Raw genomic sequence first — 20,276 nt, 5'->3', positions numbered from 1 at the left:
TCAAAAGCAGCTTCTGCTTCCTCATCACTCTTCTCTGAGCCACTCTCTGAACCATCACTGCCCTTCGTGGAGCCCTGGCTGGAGTCAGAGTCAAAGCCCTCACTCAGGTCGCTCTCATCCACCTTCTGAGGGTGGCGGCGGCGCCGCAAGCAGGAGAGGCGAGAATATTTCTTGCTTTTCTTGCAATCCTTCTTCCTTTGCTCCTCGCTGGGCTGGTGATTCACCAAATCAACTTCAGCTTCCTTCTCCAGGGAGTTTGGGGGTTCCCGAAGCTCCTGGTCATCTACAGGTGTTTGGAAATAAATAAAAAAAAAAAATAATAATTAAGAAAAGGAGGAGGCGTCAGACAAGCCGCCCACTGGGGAGGGGGGCGAAAAAATCAGGTGTGGAAATTTCAACCCCTGCTTTTTGGTGTCTTGAAGCAGTGGCAGCCCTAGAAAAAGGACTCAGTTTCTAGAAAATGCTCAGAAAAAATCTTGGGAAGCTTGGATTCCTCCTGAGCAGGCAACCTCAGTGCTGAATGCTGCACAAACCAGACGAGTTGAACCTAAAATCTTTTCCCAAGACTAAAGCAGTGACCCCCACCCTATAACCTGACCTAATCCCATCCTTGAGCAAAATGCTTTTCCAGCAGCCCCACAGCACCCCAAAAGCTTCAAAAACCAAGGGGGAGGAGTTGTTCCTCACTGCTTTTGACCAGGAAGCCTCTGGTCTTGTGAAATCTCCCACATCGACTTTGGGCAGAGAAAAGATTCAGCAGTTTTTGGGTTTTTTTTTTTCTGCTCAACAGGAGAATAAATTGCAGAGAATCCCCTCTGGAAACTGCAGTTCTGGTTTTGTTTGAGCAGAGATTTGGTTTGCTCCCTGCCCAGGAGTTTCAGCTGCAATCACCTCCTTGATGGAGGAGAAAAGAGCCCAGAAAATAACAGCAAATAGAGAGAGAAAATAGAAAGCAGGGAGCAGGGTAAAGAGATGAGGAAGGAGCTGCCAAGAGATGCAGAAAATTAACTCCTTCCAGCAAGGAGAGCAAAATTCCAAGTTCTGATTACTCTGGAACTCAGAGAGTGGCTCAGCAGCTCTCCCTCCTTGGGGGGTTTCAGCAGACAGAGGTCTCCTCCACCAGAAAAAAAAAAAATCAGGTCTCTCAGCAGAAAAAAATCCACACTTGGGAGATTTAGGAAAAGAATTAAAAGCCCAGCTTTATAAGCAGGGAACTGGGGAGCCCCAGCTCCTCCTGCCTCTGCCCTCTTTACCTGTTCCATCACTCTGGAAAGCTGGAACCTAAACAGATGAGGAAGGAGCTGCCAAGGGATGCAGAAAAATAACTCCTTCCAGCCAGGAGAGCAAAATTCCAAGTTCTGATTACTCTGGAACTCAGAGAGAGAGGTCTCTGCCACCAGAAAAAAAAAATCAGGTCTCTCAGCAGAAAAAAATCCACACTCGGGAGATTTAGGAGAAGAATTAAAAGCCCAGCCCTATAAACAGGGAACTGGGGAGCCCCAGCTCCTCCTGCCTCTGCCCTCTTTACCTGTTCCATCACTCTGGAAAGCTGGAACTGGATTTTCCCCTTCTTCCAGCTCTGCCTGCAGGCGGATGTTGACGTGGTTGATCAGGTGAGAGAAAAGGGCCAGGGTGAAAGCAATGGCTGCACTGTACTGCTTGGAGCCTGCAAGGAGAGGCAAATCAGCCCAAATTTTCCCCAAATTTAGACTGCTGAGGGTTTGGTTTTTTTTTTTTTTTTATTCTGTGGGGCCTGAAAAGCTCACCTGCCCTCTTGAGGCTGTGAACAGTCATGAGGCAGATGATGACCATGCGGAAGATGAGGAGGTCAGGGAGGAAGGAATATCCACTCTCATATTCCTCTTCATCCTCACTCGTTGAGCTCAGGTGAGGAGGAGAGGGCAGGTAGAACAAGCAGAGGTTAAAATCCTCCAGTACAGACTGGCAGAGAGATGTCAGCTCAGAATCCAGAGAGCTAAAAGATAAAAAAAATTAAAAATAAAATCATTTTTTCCAAGCCCCGAGCTCCTGGCGGTGCCTGCGTGGAACCAAAAGTGGGAGCCAGGAGATTCTACAGCACCAGGAAGGATGAAACTCCAGGGAAGAGGTAAAAAAACCCATGGGAGATGAATCAGATTATGTTTTCCTCTCCAAAGCTGCTGAATTCAAGAGAAATAAGAGATAAGTCACCAAAAACCAGATGGCAGTGATCCCCGGGGCTAAAGGAGCAAAAAGTTCCAGATTTCCTGCTCAGCTCTAAGCTGGGGACTCTCAGCTTTTCCTCCTCCCATGTTCCCAACTTGCATCCTGTAAGAATATTCCCAAATCCTCTGGAGCTCTGAGCTGCTTCAAAGAAAATATTCAGTGTCAGGAGCTGCACCAGTCTCCTGGTTACAAAATAAACCAGTCTGCAGAAGAGCAAAAAAAAGAAAAAAAAAAAAAAAATTAATTTTCAGGGGGGCAAAATGCTTGGGGAAAGATTTGCCATTTTTTTATGCACTAAAATATTTGGATAAGAGGATATTAAATGAGCCCTGAAGTGTAAAAGTCACTAGCTGGAAGCTGAGCCCATCCTGGGCACAATCAGCAGGGTGAAGAAAATGATTATCCCTCTCTGTCTGGCACTCCTGAGATGGCATCTGGAGCCAGAGAAAAATAAAATAAAAAAGAAAAAGAAAATAAAAAAGAAAATAAAAATCCCAAGAAGCAAGCAAAAAAGAAAAAAATGAACTCAGGCCAGCAGAAAACTGTCAAGGGGAAGAGAGAATTTACAGTGACCAGAAAACCTCCCAGCAGAGAAAAATCCAAGAAAAAAAAAAAACCCACAAAGCTTCCAGAAAATATTTTAACCCTTTGGTATTTCAGCCACTCTTCTTCACTCTCCCTGTAAGGTTTAAAGATTTAAAATCTTAGGATTTTTTGGCAGGAAGGCTCAGCACAGGCACTGTTATCCCCCAGGGAAGAGTTTTTTCAAATTTTGAATCCCTGCTCCTGGGATTTAGCACCAAAAAACATAAATTTGCCATCATCTTACCTGCTCTTTGGCTGCAAAAGACTCTGCAGGTACATGAAGCTCACCAGCAACCTCTTGATGTCTTTGCCTCTAAAAAGAAGAAGAAAAAAAACACTTGTGGAGCAGGAACCAAAACCCAGAGATGGATCAGGCTAAGGGGAGGGAATTCAGGGAATTCCATTAGGAGGGAAATCAGATCCCAATGGAAAAACCACATCCTGATGAAGCTGGAGAAAAAAAAAAAAAAAAAAAACACTTTGCACACTTGTAATTTTTGCCACTGTTCCTCAGCCCTGAAGAACCTGCTCTGGAGGAGAGTGAGAAAACCTCCCAGTTTTCAGTTCAACCAAAATTTAGTTTTCCTCCTGGAATCACAGCCTGAGAGATCCTGATCCTCTCTCCTGAGAATCCAGAAGAGATCCTGATTGCACCAATCTCTGCTCAGCCCCCTCCTCCCAGGAAGAAAACCCAAAGGATGACCCTGCTGGAACAGCAGCTTGCAGCCCAAACCTTTTTTTTTTTTTTTTTTTTAATTTTTTAATTTTTTTTTTAATTTTTTTATTCCCCTCTCACCGTTTTTTGCTTGGAGACAACTTCCTGCTTTCACATTTCTTCAGCTGATGATACATTTTGGCTGCTTTGTCGTACAAACGCTTCAAGTTCCCGGAGGCACCTTCAAAGGAGACTTCAGACTGGATACTGAGGCACCAAAACAAAAAACACATCAAAACTTCCTTTGCCACAAAGTTGCTCCCACTCCCTGCTTTATTTCTTTATTTTTTTTTTTCCCAGTGGAAAGCCACCCAGCCACCCAAGCAGGAAGGCACCTACTGCTGCTTTTTTTCTTTTTTTTTGAGCCCCACTTGAAGCTGCAGCACCCCCAAACCTCTGCTTTAAGGCCATGTCCAGAGGGACTGCACCCACCTCACTCTGCAGGGTGCCTCACAGCACCCAACTTCTCCTCCAAAACTCCTCAACACAGGCAAAAAAGTCCCTCCTGATGCCACCCTGCCCTCCCAGCACTTGGATTTTACTGCCCAGCACAAGGTTTTGGCTTCACTGAGGTTTTTCTTCTCATCAGCCTTGCTCCAAGGTGAAATAAAACCCCCAAGCTCCCCCTTCCCCTGAAACTCACTGGAAAGAGTCACAAGCCCCCAAAAAAAAGGAGAAAAAGACTCACTCACCAACGTAAGTAGCAGTAGGTGGCTTCCACGTTGTAGTATTTGCTGCCTGCCAAGGTGCCCAGCTGGTTGAAGGGCATTCCTGGCAGGGAAAAAAACCCAAAAAAAACCCAAAAAAAAAAAAAAAGGCAACACCATTCAGTTCTCCACTGCTGGAAAGCAAATTTTTTCCCCCATCCCACATGGCAGAAAAAAAGAGGAGGAAAGCTGCAGGACAAAAGCTTTTCCCCACTTTTCAGCACCAGGTTTTGGGTCAGTTGGGCTTCCAGACCTTTCCCACCTTCCTGCCAGCAATTATTGCCTCCTCTTTTGGGGCAATAATCCCATAAATCTGGATCTTCCTGGATCCAGCAGCATTTAAGGGTTCTGTTCCAGTTCCTAAATAAATTTATGGTCACTTCTTGGGATCAGCCTAGTAAACAACTCAGAGAAAACAGGTTTTTTTTCCCCAGAAGTTCACACATTTTATCATAAAACAGACCCTCAACTCTTGCCACAAAGTGTCCTCATCCAGAGGCCACTTCTGGAGGAGAAAGCAGCACGGGGGATGATTTTATTGGGTTTTTTTTTTTTTGCCAAAAATGTTCTGGCAACAGACAGCTTGGGTCTTCCCTCAGCCAGACAAACACAACTTTACCAAAACCATGGAAATCTGAGCTCCTGGGAGGTTATCAGTGAATAAATTGAGGACAAAAAGCCCCTTTGCTTTAATTCTCCTCTTTCAGAGATTCCCCAAGAGAGGAGGCATCACAACCAGAGGATGAAACCACCTGGCCCAGCACACTGTGGTGGTTTTAGGATGTGGGGAGATGATCTGAAGGAGTGAAAATTCTTAGGAAGTCACTCACCAATTTGGGGTGCAACAGAAAGGGCTTGATAGTAAAATCTTTCAGCCAGCAGCTCCGTGTCCACCCCTGCCAGCTCGTTCTGGTAGCGAGCTGAAAAACCAAAAAAACCAAAAAAAAGACCCCAAAAAACCCACACGCTGCCCTTCAGAAAGCAAAGAGCAGGGTCTCCCCCTCCCCTTCTGCAGAAAAACTGGGATTTCAAAGCCCAGAAAAGCAGAATTCTCTGCCCAAGTCAACAATTCCAACCCATTGCTCTTGGCAGAAATGTCCCAGGCTTGCCAGGCTCCCCTCAGGCTCTGTTAAAAGCTAAAAAAATTATTAAAAGCTAAAAAAAAAAAAAATTATTAAAAGCTAAAAAAAAATTATTAAAAGCTAAATAAAAAATTATTAAAAGCTAAAAAAAAAAAAATTATTAAAAGCTAAAAAAAAAAAATTATTAAAAGCTAAAAAAAAAAATTATTAAAAGCTAAAAAAAATTATTAAAAGCTAAATAAAAAATTATTAAAAGCTAAAAAAAATTATTAAAAGCTAAAAAAAAATTAAAAGCTAAAAAAATTATTAAAAGCTAAAAAAAATTATTAAAAGCTAAATAAAAAATCATTAAAAGCTAAATAAAAAGTTATTAAAAGCTAAATAAAAATTATTAAAAGCTAAATAAAAAGTTATTAAAAGCTAAATAAAAATTATTAAAAGCTAAATAAAAAGTTATTAAAAGCTAAATAAAAATTATTAAAAGCTAAATAAAAATTATTAAAAGCTAAATAAAAATTATTAAAAGCTAAATAAAAAATTATTAAAAGCTAAAAAAAATTATTAAAAGCTAAAAAAAATTATTAAAAGCTAAATAAAAAATTATTAAAAGCTAAAAAAAATTAAAAGCTAAAAAAAATTATTAAAAGCTAAAAAAAATTATTAAAAGCTAAAAAAAAATTATTAAAAGCTAAATAAAAAATTATTAAAAGCTAAATAAAATTATTAAAAGCTAAATAAAAATTATTAAAAGCTAAATAAAAATTATTAAAAGCTAAATAAAAAATTATTAAAAGCTAAATAAAAAGTTATTAAAAGCTAAATAAAAAATTATTAAAAGCTAAATTAAAAGTTATTAAAAGCTAAATTAAAAGTTATCAAAAGCTAAATAAAAAATTATCAAAAGCTAAATAAAGAGTTATTAAAAGCTGCCCTGAAACCCCTGCTGCTCTTACCTAAGTCTCCCAGGTACACCAGACACCTGTGACAGGCCATCTGTGCCCACTCCATCTCCTTCTCCGAGGCAGACACAGGTTTCTTGCAGCCTGAGGGAAATCCAGGGAATGCCAGAGGGAAGAAAATCCCAGCAGCCTGCAACCCCCCCTGTGCCTGGATCACCCATTGCCCCCCCTGCCAGGGGGGTTCAGAAGGGAAAATGAGGGAAAAAATGCAGGGAAAGGGGGTGCCTGCTCAAGGGATGCTCCCTGAGGTTTTGGCTCTGCCACAGGGGGTTGGCTCCAGTTTTTTGCATCCAGAAAAGGATCAACTAAAAGATTTTCTTAATTTCTCTCTGCCAGCTCCTGATTAAAGGGATGAAGGAAAGCAGAAAAAAAAAGGGAAAGAAAGGAATCTTCCATCTAGAAAAAAAAAAATCTGTTGATTTCAAGAAATTATTCCCCCCATTGGCCCCTCTCTCAGCTTTAATGAGGCTTTAAAACCTTTGTTTTTCCTCCATCCTCTCCCCAGGTTGCTATTAAAAAAAAAAAAAAATTCCATGGAAAAGAAGAGCTGGAGAGTTTTAAACAAGTAATCAGGGGAAAAAAAAGAAATGTGTTGAGGCCCAGGAAGAATTCCCTCTGGAGAAAAAAAGCCTTTTGCATCCAGAAAAGGATCAACTAAAAAATATTATTAATTACTCTCTGCCAGCCCCTGATTAAAGGGATGAAGGAAAGCAGAAAAAAAGGGAAAGAAAGGAATCTTCCATCTAGAACAAAAAAATCTGCTGATTTCAAGAAATTATTCCCCCCATTGGCCCCTCTCTCAGCTTTAATGAGGCTTTAAAACCTTTGTTTTTCCTCCATCCTTTCCCCAGGTTGCTATTAAAAAAAAAAAAAAATTCCATGGAAAAGAAGAGCTGGAGAGTTTTAAACAGGTAATCAGGGGAAAAAAAAATAAATTTATGCCTTGAATGCTGAAAAAAAAGCTGGGGAAGAGCAAGGGGGAGGCAAAACCAACCTATGAGGGGGTCTGTGACATGAGTCCAGTCAATGCAGCTCTGCAGCTCCAGCTGGTAGTGGGATTGGATGTAGAGGAGAAGATGTTGGTAAAATCCAATTCCAGCAACTAAATGAGTCCTGTAGGCACATTCCAGGGTGCTCCGGCTGTGGATGTGCTGGAAAAAAGGAAAAAGAGGGAAAATTAAAGCAGCCCGAGGGAAATTTCAAGCTGGGGACCCACGTGGGGGGCAAAGCTGGAGGAAAAGTTGAGCTGGGGTTGGGGTTTTTTTTAATTCCTCTGCCTTAAAAATGGTGGAGTTGGCATCAGAATTCCATGAAGGAGGAGAAGGAATTGGTGGAAGAAGAAAATCAACCAAAATTCCAAAGGTGTGGGAAAAGCACCTCAGCCAAATCCCCAAGAGGGAGAGGGAAAAAGTGGGATGTGGATATTTTGAGGGTTTCCCAGGAAATCCACTGGAAAAGCCTCCTCAGAGCAGCATCCTACCTGGAATTTTAGGTGTTTTGAAGGAGGACAGAGAAATATTCAGCACAAATTGCTGAAAAAACCCTCCCTGGCCCCAGCAAGACCAAAAAAAAAAATTAAAAAAATGCTTTGCTGCCTCCACTCAGCCCACAAGCACTCAAGCAAATGAAGTTTTTAATTTAAATTAAAAGCTGTGCATGAAGCCTGCCCCAGATACCTGCCTTTTTATTGGTTTTAATCAGCTGGATAACTTCATAATAAACTTTTCTCCAGAGTAATTCTTCTGCTTTTCTTCCATAATCCACTGGGTGCAGGAACATCAGCTTCACACACAGCTCCCGGAGCCTGGGCAGAAAATTCACAGTTAACTCCAGCACTTTTCCCCCCCAAAAAAAAAAAAACTCCCACCAGAGGAGCAGGGAAAGGGGAAAAGCTGAGTTTGGAAAAGTTTGGGACCTCTGGGGCCTCCCACAAGAGCTGCACAACCTGAGCTTGGCTCAAAAATCACCTTGAGAGCTTAAAATCTTAGTAAGAAAAAAAAAAAACCCAAATCACCCTCTGGACCTGCCAGAAGATTCCTCATGCAGCTCAGGAGGTTGTTTTTTTTTCCATCCTCCAGGTTTTTAAGGATAAATCCTGAGGATTTCTTTCAGGAAAGCTTGGAGGCATGGGCTGTTCAGCCCCCACATTCAGCCTGGAGGCTTCCCCAAGCTGCCACAAACCTTGCAAAACTTCCAGGGGGATTTTCCCCCCCCCAAAAAAAAAAAGCAAAATTAAAAAAAAAAACTGAGTATTCCCCAACTTACTTGTTCCTCAAGCTGATGTTCTCTGGTTTGAAGACTTCCTGATAAGCTGCCTTGTTGCCAAGGATGAGATCCAACCTATGGACAGCCTCAACCACAGCTCTGGGAAAAAAAAAAAAAAAAAAGAGGGAAAAACTTCAGCAGGAAGGAGGTGGAATTGATTCCTGAGGTTTTAGGCTGCTTAATTCCATGGTTAGGCAGCTGCACTGGGGCAGCAGGCCAGAGGAATTGATTTCCTTTCTGCATTTTTGCAAAAGCTTCTGGAAAAAAGGGGGGAAAAAAAATAAAACCAAATTTAAAAAAATGCTGCTGTAAGGATTTTGCTGCAAACAAAAGATTTCAGGGTGACCACAGCACCCAAAAAGCCCTCAGGGAAAGGGCTCAGAAGCTCTGAGTCCAAACCCTCCTGGGGGTTTCCACTCTCCTGGGAAACTCCACACCAACTCCTTCCCCTTTCCCTTTTTTCTCTCTGATTCCAGGCACAGGGTTCAGGTTCTCTCCCTGCTCAGCAGCTCACACCCCAAAAAAAAGCTTTTTTTACCTCAAAAAAAAAAAAAAAACACAGAACAAATTAAATACCATTTAAACCTTCTCTGGATTTTTGAGCAAGGATCTTGCCAGATTTCTGAGGGTCCAGGGGATGAAAGGACCTGCCCAATGTCACCCCAAAAAAATAAAAATCCACCTCTTGCCTTTTTTCCTCGTTTTCCAAACCACCCCCTGGCTGCTGGAAATTCCCAAGGAATTACTGATGGAAAAACTGAGGCAAAAGGGAGGCAACACCTGGGCCAGCTCACCAAAAAGTCAGCAGAGGGCAGGGGCCTCCTCCCTGCTGGGCTGAGCTGACCAAAACCATCATTATTTCCCCAATTTTCCCTCCTGACACCATTTCCCCTGCGTGGTGCTGAGTGGAATCCCAGGGAATTGGTTTTATTGGGAAGTTGTGCAGCTCCACCCCCTCCATACAACAGGAAAATGCCTCAAGCTCCTCATCCCCTCCCTCTGGATATCCTGATATCCTCCACCTCTCCATCCCTGCACCCCATCACCTCCCTAAAACCCAGACAAATCCTTCCTCCAGCCCTCACCCAGCTCCCTGCCTGTCCCATGCCCCCCTCTCCCCCTTTTCCCCCACCCTATAAAGGTGGAATTGCCCATCTCAAACCCCTTCCCCCTCTTCCCTTCCTGAAATTCCCTTTTCCCTCAGCACTGACCACTTCTCCTGGATCCCCCCTCATTTTATTCCCTTTCCTCCAACCCCTTTTCCCCCCAACCCTCCCTAAACCCCCCATCTCCCCTCTTTCCAGCTTCCAACCTCCTCCCCTCTTCTCCTCTGGATTCCTCCCATTTCCCACCTCATATCCCTGGATCCTTCCCTCCACATCCCCCCTCTTTAACCTCCCCCTAAACCCTCCAAACCCCAAAAAAACCCCAAACCACCAGAAAAAACCCTCAAGTTTCGCCTCCTCCCATCCCCTTCACCCCCAAACCCCTCCAGACCCCCCCCCTCCTCAGACCCCCCCAAACCCCCTTTAATTCCCCTCCCCAGCTCCTTCCACCCCCTTTTCCTCTCAGTTTCCCCTCAGTTTCCACCACCACCCCCCCCCCCCCTCAGTCCTTTCCTCACCGGTACAGCCTCTTGGTGTGCAGCACTTTGGCCTCCGGTTCGCCGCTCTCCCCGCCGACGCCTCCTCCTTGGCTCATGGCTCTCGCTCACCCCAAGGCCCCTGCCCGATTCGCTTCGCTTCGCTTCGCTTCGCTCCGGTTCTCTCCTTTCAGCACCGGCCCCGCCGCCTCCGCCGCCTCCCCCGGCCCCGCTCCGCCGCCATCGCTGCCCCCCCCTTGCCCCGGCGAGATCTCGCGAGATTTGCGGCCGAGAGCGGCGGCCAGCGGCTTTGTTCTCGCGAGACTTCCCTCCTCCTCAGGCGGCTGCGGCGCTTTGCCCTCACTTAGTGCTGGCAAACGTCTCGCGAGAACAGGGCCTCTCGCCGCCCTTCCCCTCACTTACGACGGGAAAAAAGGGCGGCCCAGAGGCCTCAGCTCGCCAGGGTTCCCCTTGCAGGAGGCTGCGGCGCTTGCCCTCACTTAGGAGGGGCAAAAACTGGCGGCCGGGGGGCGTCATCTCGCGAGATTTCCCACGGAGGGGGCTGCGGCTCTTGCCAGTGGTTAGTAGGGGCAAAAATGGCGGCCTGGAGGCGTCATCTCGCGAGAACTGAGACCGGGCCGCGTTTGCCCTCATTTAGTACGGGAAAAAATGGCGGCCTGGAGGCGTCATCTCGCGAGATTTCCCCCTGGGGTGGCTGTGGCGCTTGCCAGTAGTTAGTAAGGGCAAAAAATGGCGGCTGAGAGGCGTCATCTCGCGAGAACTGAGACTGCGCCCTCACTTAGAAGGGGCAAAAAATGGCGGCCTGGAGGCGTCATCTCGCGAGATTTCCTCCTGAGGAGGCTCCCCTGAGTGAGCCCCCTCAGTGTCCTCTGCTCCTCAGGGACCCAGAACTCATCCCAAAAAAACCTGGGAAGCACAGGGAAAGGGGGGGATGGAGGTATTTCCCACTAAAAAATAAATGAGAGGCAGAGAGAGAGGAGGAAATGGCCCCTTTGGGCTTGGAATCTCCCCCTCACACCCATTCCTATTCCCATTCCAACTCCCGGGGTCTTCCCAAACCTTGGAAGCAACGGAGAATCCTGGGATTGCCTCTAAATCCCTCAAGGGAAGAGAGGGAGGAGATTCCCCCCGCCCCCAGGGTCACCCCAGAACCAGGTGGAGGTTGGGATGGGAAAAAACCCCAATCCCTTTGGTTTTCCTCATCCCTGGGAAGCACCATCCCAGCCTCAGCTCCTTTTGGGATTTTCCCACAAATCCTCATCCCCTCTTCATCCCAGAACCCTTTTTGAATCATTTTGTCCCCAGCTCCACCCTTCCAGGTGCCTTTTTTCGACCTCCATGGGAAAACCCCCCCCAATCCCTTTGGTTTTCCTCATCCCTGGGAAGCACCATCCCAGGTTCAGCTCCTTTGGGGATTTTCCCACAAATCCTCATCCCAGAGCCCCCTTTTTGGGTCACTTTGTCCCCAGCTCCACCCTTCCTGGTGCCTTTTTCCGACCTCCATGGGCGGGTGAGGCAGCTCCACCCCCCCTTTTTTTTGGTCCCAGCCCCACCTGAGCTGGTCCAACAGGTTTGGAAGCTCCAACTTCCCAGGACTTTGAGGGGTGGAAACATTCCAGAGGCTCCCGGCTCCCCCATTTCTCTCCCAGGTAAGTTTAGGGGTGAAGGGGATCCAGGTCCCTTCCTTGTCCCCCCTTTTTTGTCCCCTGGGGTTGGCCCAGGAAGGGGCTGTGTCCGTGTTTCCTCCTCTGGATTCCAGCTGGAATCAGTTTCCAGTTGGAATCCCGTGCCTCAGTTTCCCTAATTTTTTCCCCTTTCCCAGGGGGGGATTTCAGGGATACCCCTGGAGGAGGAAGGGAGGGAAAAAGAGATTTTTTTTTAATTTTTTTTTTTTGTAGGAAATTCCCTTCAGGAAGCGACGCCTGGGATAGGCTGAGAAAACAGGGAATTCCAGGAAATGGGGGGAAAAATGTGGGATTCCTGCCGGGAAGGGGCACCCAGCAGGGTCTCAGCCCCAAGGGGCTGCAGATTTGGCTCATCCTGATGCTTCCTGAAGGGATTTTCCCAAATGGAAGGGGCTGCTGGCTTGGGATTGCCAGGATCAGGATCTCCGTGGGAAAACCCCAAAAGTCCCCAAATCCTGGGATTTCAGGGATTTCGGCTCTGGGCTGTGCTCCCCCCAGGTTGATCCCCCCTGATCCTTCTGCTTTCTCCTTAATGGTGGGGAGGAATTGGTGGGAATTCCAGGAATGGATGGGAATTCTAGGAATGGATGGGAATTCCAGGAACAGATGGGAATTCCAGGACCAGTGGCTGCCAAGTCACCCTCTAAATAAAAATTGCAGCTGCGTGTGTGGCCCCAAAAACTCGTTTTTTTTTTTTAATTTTTTTTTTAATCTGTTCCCTTTTTTCCTGACACAGGGTGAAAAAAAAGAAGGAATGTGAACCTGAGCCCTTTTGGACACCTCCAGGGTTTTTTGTTTTTTGGGATTTTTTGGGGTTTTTTTTTTGGGGGGGGGCACTGCCATGGCTGCTGCTGACCCCATCCTGTCCCCTGAGGAGGTGGCTTTGCTGGTCCTGGACAAGGTGACCCTGGACACCCCCTTGGAAAAAAACCTGGATCAGCACCCAAGGGACCACGGGGCCACCCTGCCATGGGACCAGTGCCACCCCAGTAGGGACCAGTGCCACCCCAGTGCCCGGGCCCCCCCAGAACCCCTGGAGCCAAAGAGCTGCCCCCCCCCTGGAGGTGACACCCTGGAGGACGCTGTCCCCAAGTGTCCCCCGATGGAAGCCAAGGATGAGGACCCCCCCCCTGACCCCCCCCCACGTCTTTGTCCCCATCGACCCCCACTGCATCGAGCAGACCCCCGGCAAACCCAAAAAAACCCCGAACCCCCAAACCCGGGAGGGCTGGAGGGGAGGTTCTGAGAGACCCCAACCCCTCCCCCTCCAACCTCTCCAACCCCCCCACCCCACCCGTGCCCCCCCCCTTGGCCTTTGAGGGCCTGGTGGCCAAGACCCCCCCGAGCCGGGGGGAGCCTCGGTGTCCCTGGGCTGGGGGCTGCAGGGACAACCTCAAGGCCGTGGCTTCGGGGTTTGGGGCTTTGTTCCTCTGTCCCTGTTTCCTCTACGGGGCCTTCGTCTTCCTCCCCTTCGATGCCCCCCCCCTGCCCACCCCCACCGCCCGCCTCGTCTACACCCTGCGCTGCGCCGCCTTCGCCACCTTCCCCATCCTCCTGGGTGAGCCACGGGCCTGGGGGGGGCTCGGAGGGGCCTGGGGGGGGCTCGGAGCCTGGGGGGAGGAGGTTTGGGGGGGTTCTGAGCCCCTCACCCCACTCCGGGGAGCGGGGCTGGGGGAGGAGTTGGGGGAGCTCGGTGACAAAATGGAGTTTCTTGGCTCTCTTCTCATCCCTGTTGGGTTGGGTTGGGTCTCTGCTGGTTGGGTGGGTCCTGGGTGGTTGGTTGGTTGGGTTTTGGTTGGTTGGTTGGGTTTTGGTTGGTTGGTTGGGTGTCTGTGGGTGGTTGGGTCTCTCTTGGGTTCCTGTTGGTTGGTTGGGTCTTGGTTGGTTGGTTGGTTGGTCAGTTGGGTCCCTGTTGGATCTTGGTTGGTTGGTTGGGTCTCTGTTGATTGGTTGGTTTGGTCTCTGCTGGTTGATTGGTCAGTTGGGTCTCTGTTGGGTCCTGGTTGGTTTGTTGCTTGGTTGGCTCTCTGCTGATTGGTTGGTTGGTTGGTTGGTTGTCTCTCTGCTGATTGGTTGGTTAGTTGGTTGGGTCTCTGTTGATTGATTGGTTGGTTGGTTAGGTCTCTATTGGTCAGTTGGGTCTCTGTTGATTGGTTGGTTGTCTGTCTGTTGGTTGGTTGGTTGGGTCTCGGTTGGTTGGCCGGTTGGCTCTCTGTTGATTGGTTGGTTGGTTGGTTGGCTCTCTGATGATTGGTTAGTTGGTTGTCTCTCTGCTGATTGGTTGGTTGGTTGGCTCTATGCTGATTGGTTGGTTGGTCAGTTGGGTCTCTGTTGATTGGTTGGTTGTCTGTCTGTTGGTTGGTTGGGTCTCTGTTGGTCGATTGGCTCTCTGTTGATTGGTTGGTTGGTCGGTTGGCTCTCTGATGATTGGTTGGTTGGCCGGTTGGCTCTCTGCTGATTGGTTGGTTGGTCGGTTGGCTCTCTGCTGATTGGTTGGTTGCTTGGCTGGTTGTCTCTCTGCTGATTGGTTGCTGGGTGTCCGCAGGGATGATCGTCAGCGGCATCTCCCGCCTCTGCTCCTCCGCCCTGGAGCCCTTTGGGGAGCTGGAGCGGGAGCTGGAGCTGCACCGCGCCTTCGTCTCCCAATCCATCCAACTTTTCATCCTCTACTTCTTCAACTTGGCTGTCCTGGTCACCTACCTCCCCCAGGAGCTCCTCAAGCTCATCCCCCTCCTCACCGGGCTCTTTGCCATCTCCAGGTAATTCCAGCCCAAAATTTGGGATTCCCCCCCCCCCGACTCCTTCCCAATTCCCCCGACTCCTTCCCAATTCCAGCAATGAGAAAAGGAGGGAAAAAAGGGCTGCTCCATCCCAAGCTTTCCAAACCTTCCCTTCGGGCTAAAAAATCCCGAGTCTCCACCTCCCTTTCCCTTTTTCCAAGTTAATTTTTTGGCTTTTCTATCTCCAGGTAACTCCAGCCCAAAATTTGGGATCCCCCCCCCTTTAGGATCCCCCATTCCCTGACTCCTTGGGATGGCTGCTCCATCCCAAGCTTTCCAAACCTTCCCTTCAGGCTAAAAAATCCCAAGTCTCCACCTCCCCTTCCCTTTTTCCAAGTTAATTTTTTGACTTTCCTATCTCCAGGTAACTCCAGCCCAAAATTTGGGATCTCTCCCCCCTGATTCCTTCCCAATTCCAGCAGAGGGAAAAAAAGGGCTGCTCCATCCCAAGCTTTCCAAACCTTCCCATTGGGCTAAAAAATCCGGATTCTCCACCTCCCTTTCCCTTTTTCCAGGTTAATTTTTTGGCTCTCCTACGCCATCGGCCGTTCCTTCCGGGTTTTTGGCTTTTCCATGACTTTCCTGCCACTCCTGGCCATGCTGCTCTGGAATCTCTACAGCATGTTTGTCCTGGAGCCTGAAAACCTCTTTGCTGTGGGAACCCCAAAACCTGAGAATTCCAAGGAAAGGGGAACCAAACTCCGGTATTGGGGTTGAGGGAGGGGGGGGGGGGCTGCACCCCAAGAGCCTCCTCACCCCCCAAAAAGGTTTTGGGGTGCCCAAGGTTGAGGGAGCTCCAAAAGCTTCTGTCCTGGTGGGAATTTGGGAATAAAAAAAAAGTCTGGAAGAAAAGCAAGGATGGGGTGGGATTTGCCCAACCTCCTGCTCAATGAAGCCTTCACCAGTTGGTTCTGGGATTGGTTTTTTTGGGGTTTTTTTTTTGGGGGGGGGGGTTTCAAGTCACAGACACAGGATGCCAACATCTCACCCCAAAAAGGGATTTAAAAAAAAACCCAAAAAACCACCTCCCTAAATGATGTTTTCTCCAAATTATCCCAACTCCTCCCGACCCCATTTGTCCCTCTCCTCCTCCTGGGAAAGGAGGGAATCTCCTCTGATCCCAAGGGACAGGGGATGGAGAATTCCCCAGTTCCCCCCAGGATGGGCCCCCAGCCAGGGGTGGGCACCTCCTGCACCCACCAGGGCACCCCAAATCTTCTGCCACCCCAAAAGGGCTCCTGGAATTCCCCCTCTCCCCCCACCCCAATCCTTTTGGCTTCTCCACTTCATCCCAAACCAACCCAAATCCCACCAAATAAAGGGAAAACCCCTCAGGTCTCCTCCCCTCCTGGTTGGTGTCTCCAGACTCTCATCCCTGATCCATGGGAGCATCTGCAACCCCATCCCAGCATGGAAAGGGAATGATCCAACTCTTCTGGATATCTCAGGAAAGGGAATGATCCAACTCTTCTGGATATCTCAGGATGGTTGGGATTCAATCCCAGCATGGAAAGGGAATAATCCAACTCTTCTGGATATCTCAGGAAAGGGAATGATCCAATTCTTCTGGATATCTCAGGAAAGGGAATAATCCAACTCTTCTGGATATCTCAGGATGGTTGGGATTCAATCCCAGCATGGAAAGGGAATGATCCAACTCTTTTGGATATCTCAGGAAAGGGAATGATCCAACCCTTCTGGATATCTCAGGAAAGGGAATGATCCAACTCTTCTGGATATCTCAGGATGGTTGGGACCCCATCCCCAGAGCCCCCTGGGGGCAATCCCAGGGCAGGGATCCTCCCTCATCCCTTTTCTCCTCAGCTCCAGCACCTTTTAATTCCTCCAAAGCCCAGGAGCAGAGTGGAAGTTGGAAAGAGCCTCCAAGGATGTCCCCAGAGACCCCCCCACCTCCCAATCCCACTCTCCCAGGCCTTATTTTTTTTTTTTCCAGGAAGTTTTTCCTTCCCTTTGGATCTCCCACTCTGCAAAAATCCACTTTATTTGGTGACAGAGGCAGTGACAGAGACAGTGTCACCCCCCCCAGGTGACACAGGACCTCTGCCCCGTGGCTTCAAGCACCCAGAGGGCACCCAGGGGTTGAGGGGACCCATCCTGAATCCCAGAAGTGGTGCTGGGTGTCCCTTTGGTGCCAGCAGAAAGGTCCTGAGGTGTCTGTGAGGTGTCCTGGGGTGTCCCCAGGAGCAGGAAAGCACCCTGGCAGGAGTGGCACTGGGTCCCCAGGGCTCAGATGTCACCCTGGGTGACACGTAGGGCAGGACACATCTGCCAAAAGTGGGGGTTTTATCCCTGTTTTAGGAGATTCCGGAGCTGATGGGAATCCCAAGACTTCCTTTGGCTGGATGGATGGATGGATGAGGAGGAAATCAGAGGGAAAAAAAAAAAAAAATCAGCCAGAGGGAGCAGGACAAAGTGACACAAAAGATGCTGCAAACTTGGCTTTGGTCCCCTCTGAGCAGGGACAGAGAGGAGGACACAGGAGATCCCGGGGTCTGGAAGCAGAGTTGTTTCCCTGGAGACCAAAAGGATCCCAGGGATCTTTCCCCAGGGATTTTCCCCTCAGTTGATGGGCTCATACTCGGAATATTGTTTCCTCTGTTCAAAGAGCACCACACAGGAGCCCACCAGGAGCATCAGCAGGGGGGTCCCCAGGGCCATGGCCACGATGGAGATGACCAAGGAGGAAAAAGTGTCCCTGGGGGGCTGCCCAAATCCCAGGAGAGCTGACCTGCAGGAAAAAAAACAGGGAGGGGGGAAAGAGAGGTGAAACACATCCCTGGGAAGGGGCTGGAAGGATGGGATGAGAGGGAATGGCTTTGAGCTGGGAGAGGGGAAAAAGGGGGAAAAAAGGGGGAAAAGGGGGAAAAGGGGGAAAAGGGGGAAAAGGGGGAAAAGGGGGAAAAGGGGGAAAAGGGGGAAAAGGGGGAAAAGGGGGGAAAGGGGGGAAAGGGGGGAAAGGGGGGAAAGGGGGAAAAAGGGGGAAAAAGGGGAAAAAGGGGAAAAGGGGAAATGGGGAAAAAGGAGAAAGGAGAAAGGAGAAAGGAGAAAGGAGAAAGGAGAAAGGAGAAAGGAGAAGGTTCTGGGGAGACCTCAGAGCACCTCCCAGTGGCTGAAGGGGCTCCAGGGAAGCTGGGGAGGGACTTGGGACAAGGGCCTGGAGGGATGGGAGGAGAGGGAATGGCTTTGAACTGGAAGAGGGGAGATGGAGAGGAGGAACTGGGGAGAAATTGTTTGGGGTGAGGGTGCTGAGCCCCAGGTCACCCCCAGAAGCTGTGGCTGCCCCATCCCTGGAATTGTTGGAGGTTTGGATGGGGTTTGGAGCCCCCTGGGATGGGGGAGGGGTCCCTGCCCATGGAACTCTGAGCTTTAAGGTCCCTTCCAACCCAAGCCCTTGAGAGATTCTGGGAAAGCAGAGAATTACTCAAGAGAAACCCCCCCTAACTGGGCCACCAAGTTATTCATGAGCAGGGAAACATTTTCTCCATGCACAGCAGCCCCCACTCACCAGCTGAGGTAACGTTTCTCCTGGTAAACTTCTCCATCCTCTCCCCCAAAGGAGATATTAATGGCACTGACAGTGTAGGTGCTGCCTAAACCCTCCCCAAAGTAGGCAAGGACCAGGCTGGAGCCAGGCAGGGTCCAGTTGGCTGCTTGCAGGCCCTGTGACCTGCACTGGATCCCATCCTCACGCCGGGGGCTCCTGGAGCCATAGGCTGTGGCTTTCCACTGCAGGAAGCTGAGTGTGGAGCTGTCATTTTGGGATTCAGCAGCCAGGGAGAGCATCTGGGGGAAGGAGAAGAAAGAAGTGGTGAAAGGAGGGCAGAAAATCCCAGAATCGTTTGGGTTGGAAAGGAGCTCTGGGATCATCAAGTCCAACCCTGGATCCACTCCCCCCTGTGGTTCCCAGGGCACTCAGTGCCACATCCAGGCTCATCCTAAAACCCTCCAGGGATGGAGAATCCCCCCCCTCCCTGGGCAGCCCATTCCAATGGCTGAGCACCCTCTCTGCAAAGAATTCTTTCCTAATATCCAACCTAAACCTCCCCTGGCAGAGCTTCAGCTCTGCCAGGGGAGGTTTAGGTTGGATATTAGGAATAAATTCTTAATCCCAAGCCCTCTTGTCTTGCTGAGAGTTGCCTGGGAAAAGAGCCCAACCCCCCCTGGCTCCAACCTCCTTTCAGGGAGTTGTAGAGAGTGATGAGGTCTCCCCTGAGCCTCCTCTTCTCCAGCCTCAACACCCCCAGCTCCCTCAGCCCTTCCTCACAGGAATTCTGCTGGATCCCTTCCCAGCCTCCTTGCTCTTCTCTGGACCTGCTCCAGCACCTCAATCTCCTTCCTGAGCTGAGGGGCCCAGAACTGGACACAGGACTCAAGCTGTGGCCTCCCCAGGGCTGAGCACAGGGGCAGAATCCCTTCCCTGGACCTGCTGGCCACGCTGTTCCTGAGCCAGCCCAGGATGCCATTGGCCTTCTTGGCCACCTGGGCACACTGCTGCCTCCTCTTCAGCTTCCTGGCAATCCAGACTCCCAGCTCCCTTTCTGCCACTCTGTGCCCAGCCTGGAGCTCCCCATGGGGTTGTTGTGTTGCACCTCATCCCACTTGAACCATCCCAACTCTCCAGAGCCCTCTCCAGACCCAAACTCCCCCCCCCCAACTTGGTGTCCTCTGCCCCAGTTTCCTAACTGGGGACTCATCTACTCTTCAGGCCAGGGTGAACTGGAGCTGGGGTGTGGGTGCTGCTCCCCCAGGGTCCTTTCCCCCCCTCCCCATGCTCACCTCAAAGATGGTGGGGGTGTACTCGTCGTCGATGGAACGCGCCGAGCGCAGCACCCGCACCGCCCCCACCTCCTCCACCGTGGCCACTTCCAGGGAAAACCTGGAGCTGTTTCCTTGGGGAGCCACCCCAGCCAGGACAAATTCCACCTTGGAGCTGTTTGCTGTGTGCAGGAGGCTGGGGAGGAGCCTGTCACGGCCACCAGCCTCATAGGCTGTCACCTGCAAAGGGGACAGGGGCGGGAGGGAGGATCCCTCAGCACTTGGGGAAAAAACTTCCAGCTTTACAGAAGGTTTTTTTTTTTTGGGATGTGGGATTCCAAGTGGTCTCCCTGCTGTGTGGTGAATCCCTCCCATCCCTCAGGGACTCACCCGGAAGGTCAGGCTGCCATTGGAGAAGCTGCCAGCAGGATCTGTGGCTGGGACCCCCGTGAACTCAGCTGTCAGGGCCGTGTGGTTCAGGGTGTGGTTGGTGTTTTCCCAGGAAAAGCCAGAAAGGTCATAAGTGGGATAGAAAAGCTCTTCCAGGCTTTGGCTCTGGCTGTACTCAAACACCTGGGGAGAGGAGAGAGCCCATGAGGTGTGGACAACCACTGCTCCATGGAGAAGGAGATCAAAGAAAGAACAACTGATGGGTTTTTTTGTTGTGTGACTGATGTTTTCCCAGGAAAAAACAGAAAGCTCTTCCAGGGTTTGGGTCTGACTGTACCCAAACACCTGGGGAGAGGAGGAATTCCATGAGGTGTGTTGTGGTTGTACCACTGCTCCATGGGCCTGATGGAGCAGGAGATCCAAAAAAGAGCAACACCCACAGCTCCAGCTGAGACCCCACCAGAGCAGAAGACACAAGGGGGAATTTTGGGGTTGTTTGTTTTTTTTTTTAATGCAGCTGAAAA

At 49.6% G+C, this 20,276-nt stretch overlaps 3 protein-coding genes across 4 annotated transcripts in view; 1 reads left to right on the top strand and 2 right to left on the bottom strand.

Annotated features, from left to right (window-relative positions):
* Positions 1 to 20,276, bottom strand: part of GLMP (glycosylated lysosomal membrane protein) — a 41,954-nt gene that overhangs the window by 20,171 nt on the left and 1,507 nt on the right. Inside the window, exons 3-6 of one of the 2 annotated variants that reach the window (XM_071727250.1) lie at positions 19,753 to 19,935; positions 19,384 to 19,602; positions 18,113 to 18,390; positions 16,565 to 17,335 (exon numbers count right to left, since the gene is read on the bottom strand). In XM_071727250.1, coding sequence (XP_071583351.1) covers positions 17,167 to 17,335; positions 18,113 to 18,390; positions 19,384 to 19,602; positions 19,753 to 19,935 — 849 coding nt within the window. In that variant the 3' untranslated portion in view covers positions 16,565 to 17,166. Of the gene's footprint in view, positions 1 to 16,564; positions 17,336 to 18,098; positions 18,391 to 19,383; positions 19,603 to 19,752; positions 19,936 to 20,276 lie in introns of those variants that run through there. The other variant, XM_071727251.1, reaches the window with a different exon arrangement.
* Positions 6 to 10,349, bottom strand: SMG5 (SMG5 nonsense mediated mRNA decay factor; the record flags this gene model as incomplete). Its single annotated transcript, XM_071726893.1, has 12 exons — positions 10,143 to 10,349; positions 8,519 to 8,617; positions 7,934 to 8,057; positions 7,248 to 7,404; positions 6,248 to 6,337; positions 5,043 to 5,132; positions 4,198 to 4,276; positions 3,587 to 3,712; positions 3,035 to 3,103; positions 1,767 to 1,975; positions 1,529 to 1,666; positions 6 to 283 (listed from the first exon to the last, which is right to left on the bottom strand). Coding segments are annotated over exons 1-12 (1,536 nt in total), but the record flags the coding sequence as incomplete, so codon positions are not given.
* Positions 11,295 to 15,495, top strand: TMEM79 (transmembrane protein 79). Its single transcript, XM_071727252.1, is given in 6 exon segments — positions 11,295 to 11,770; positions 12,543 to 12,943; positions 12,945 to 13,103; positions 13,105 to 13,364; positions 14,352 to 14,565; positions 15,102 to 15,495. Coding segments are annotated over 5 exon segments (1,131 nt in total). The 5' UTR covers positions 11,295 to 11,770; positions 12,543 to 12,647; the 3' UTR covers positions 15,304 to 15,495.

This window comes from Heliangelus exortis, chromosome 27 (genome assembly GCF_036169615.1).
Source record: "Heliangelus exortis chromosome 27, bHelExo1.hap1, whole genome shotgun sequence".
NCBI lineage: Eukaryota > Metazoa > Chordata > Aves > Apodiformes > Trochilidae > Heliangelus > Heliangelus exortis.
The sequence above is the reverse complement of the archived record's forward strand: the minus strand, read 5'-3'. Positions and strand labels throughout refer to the sequence as shown.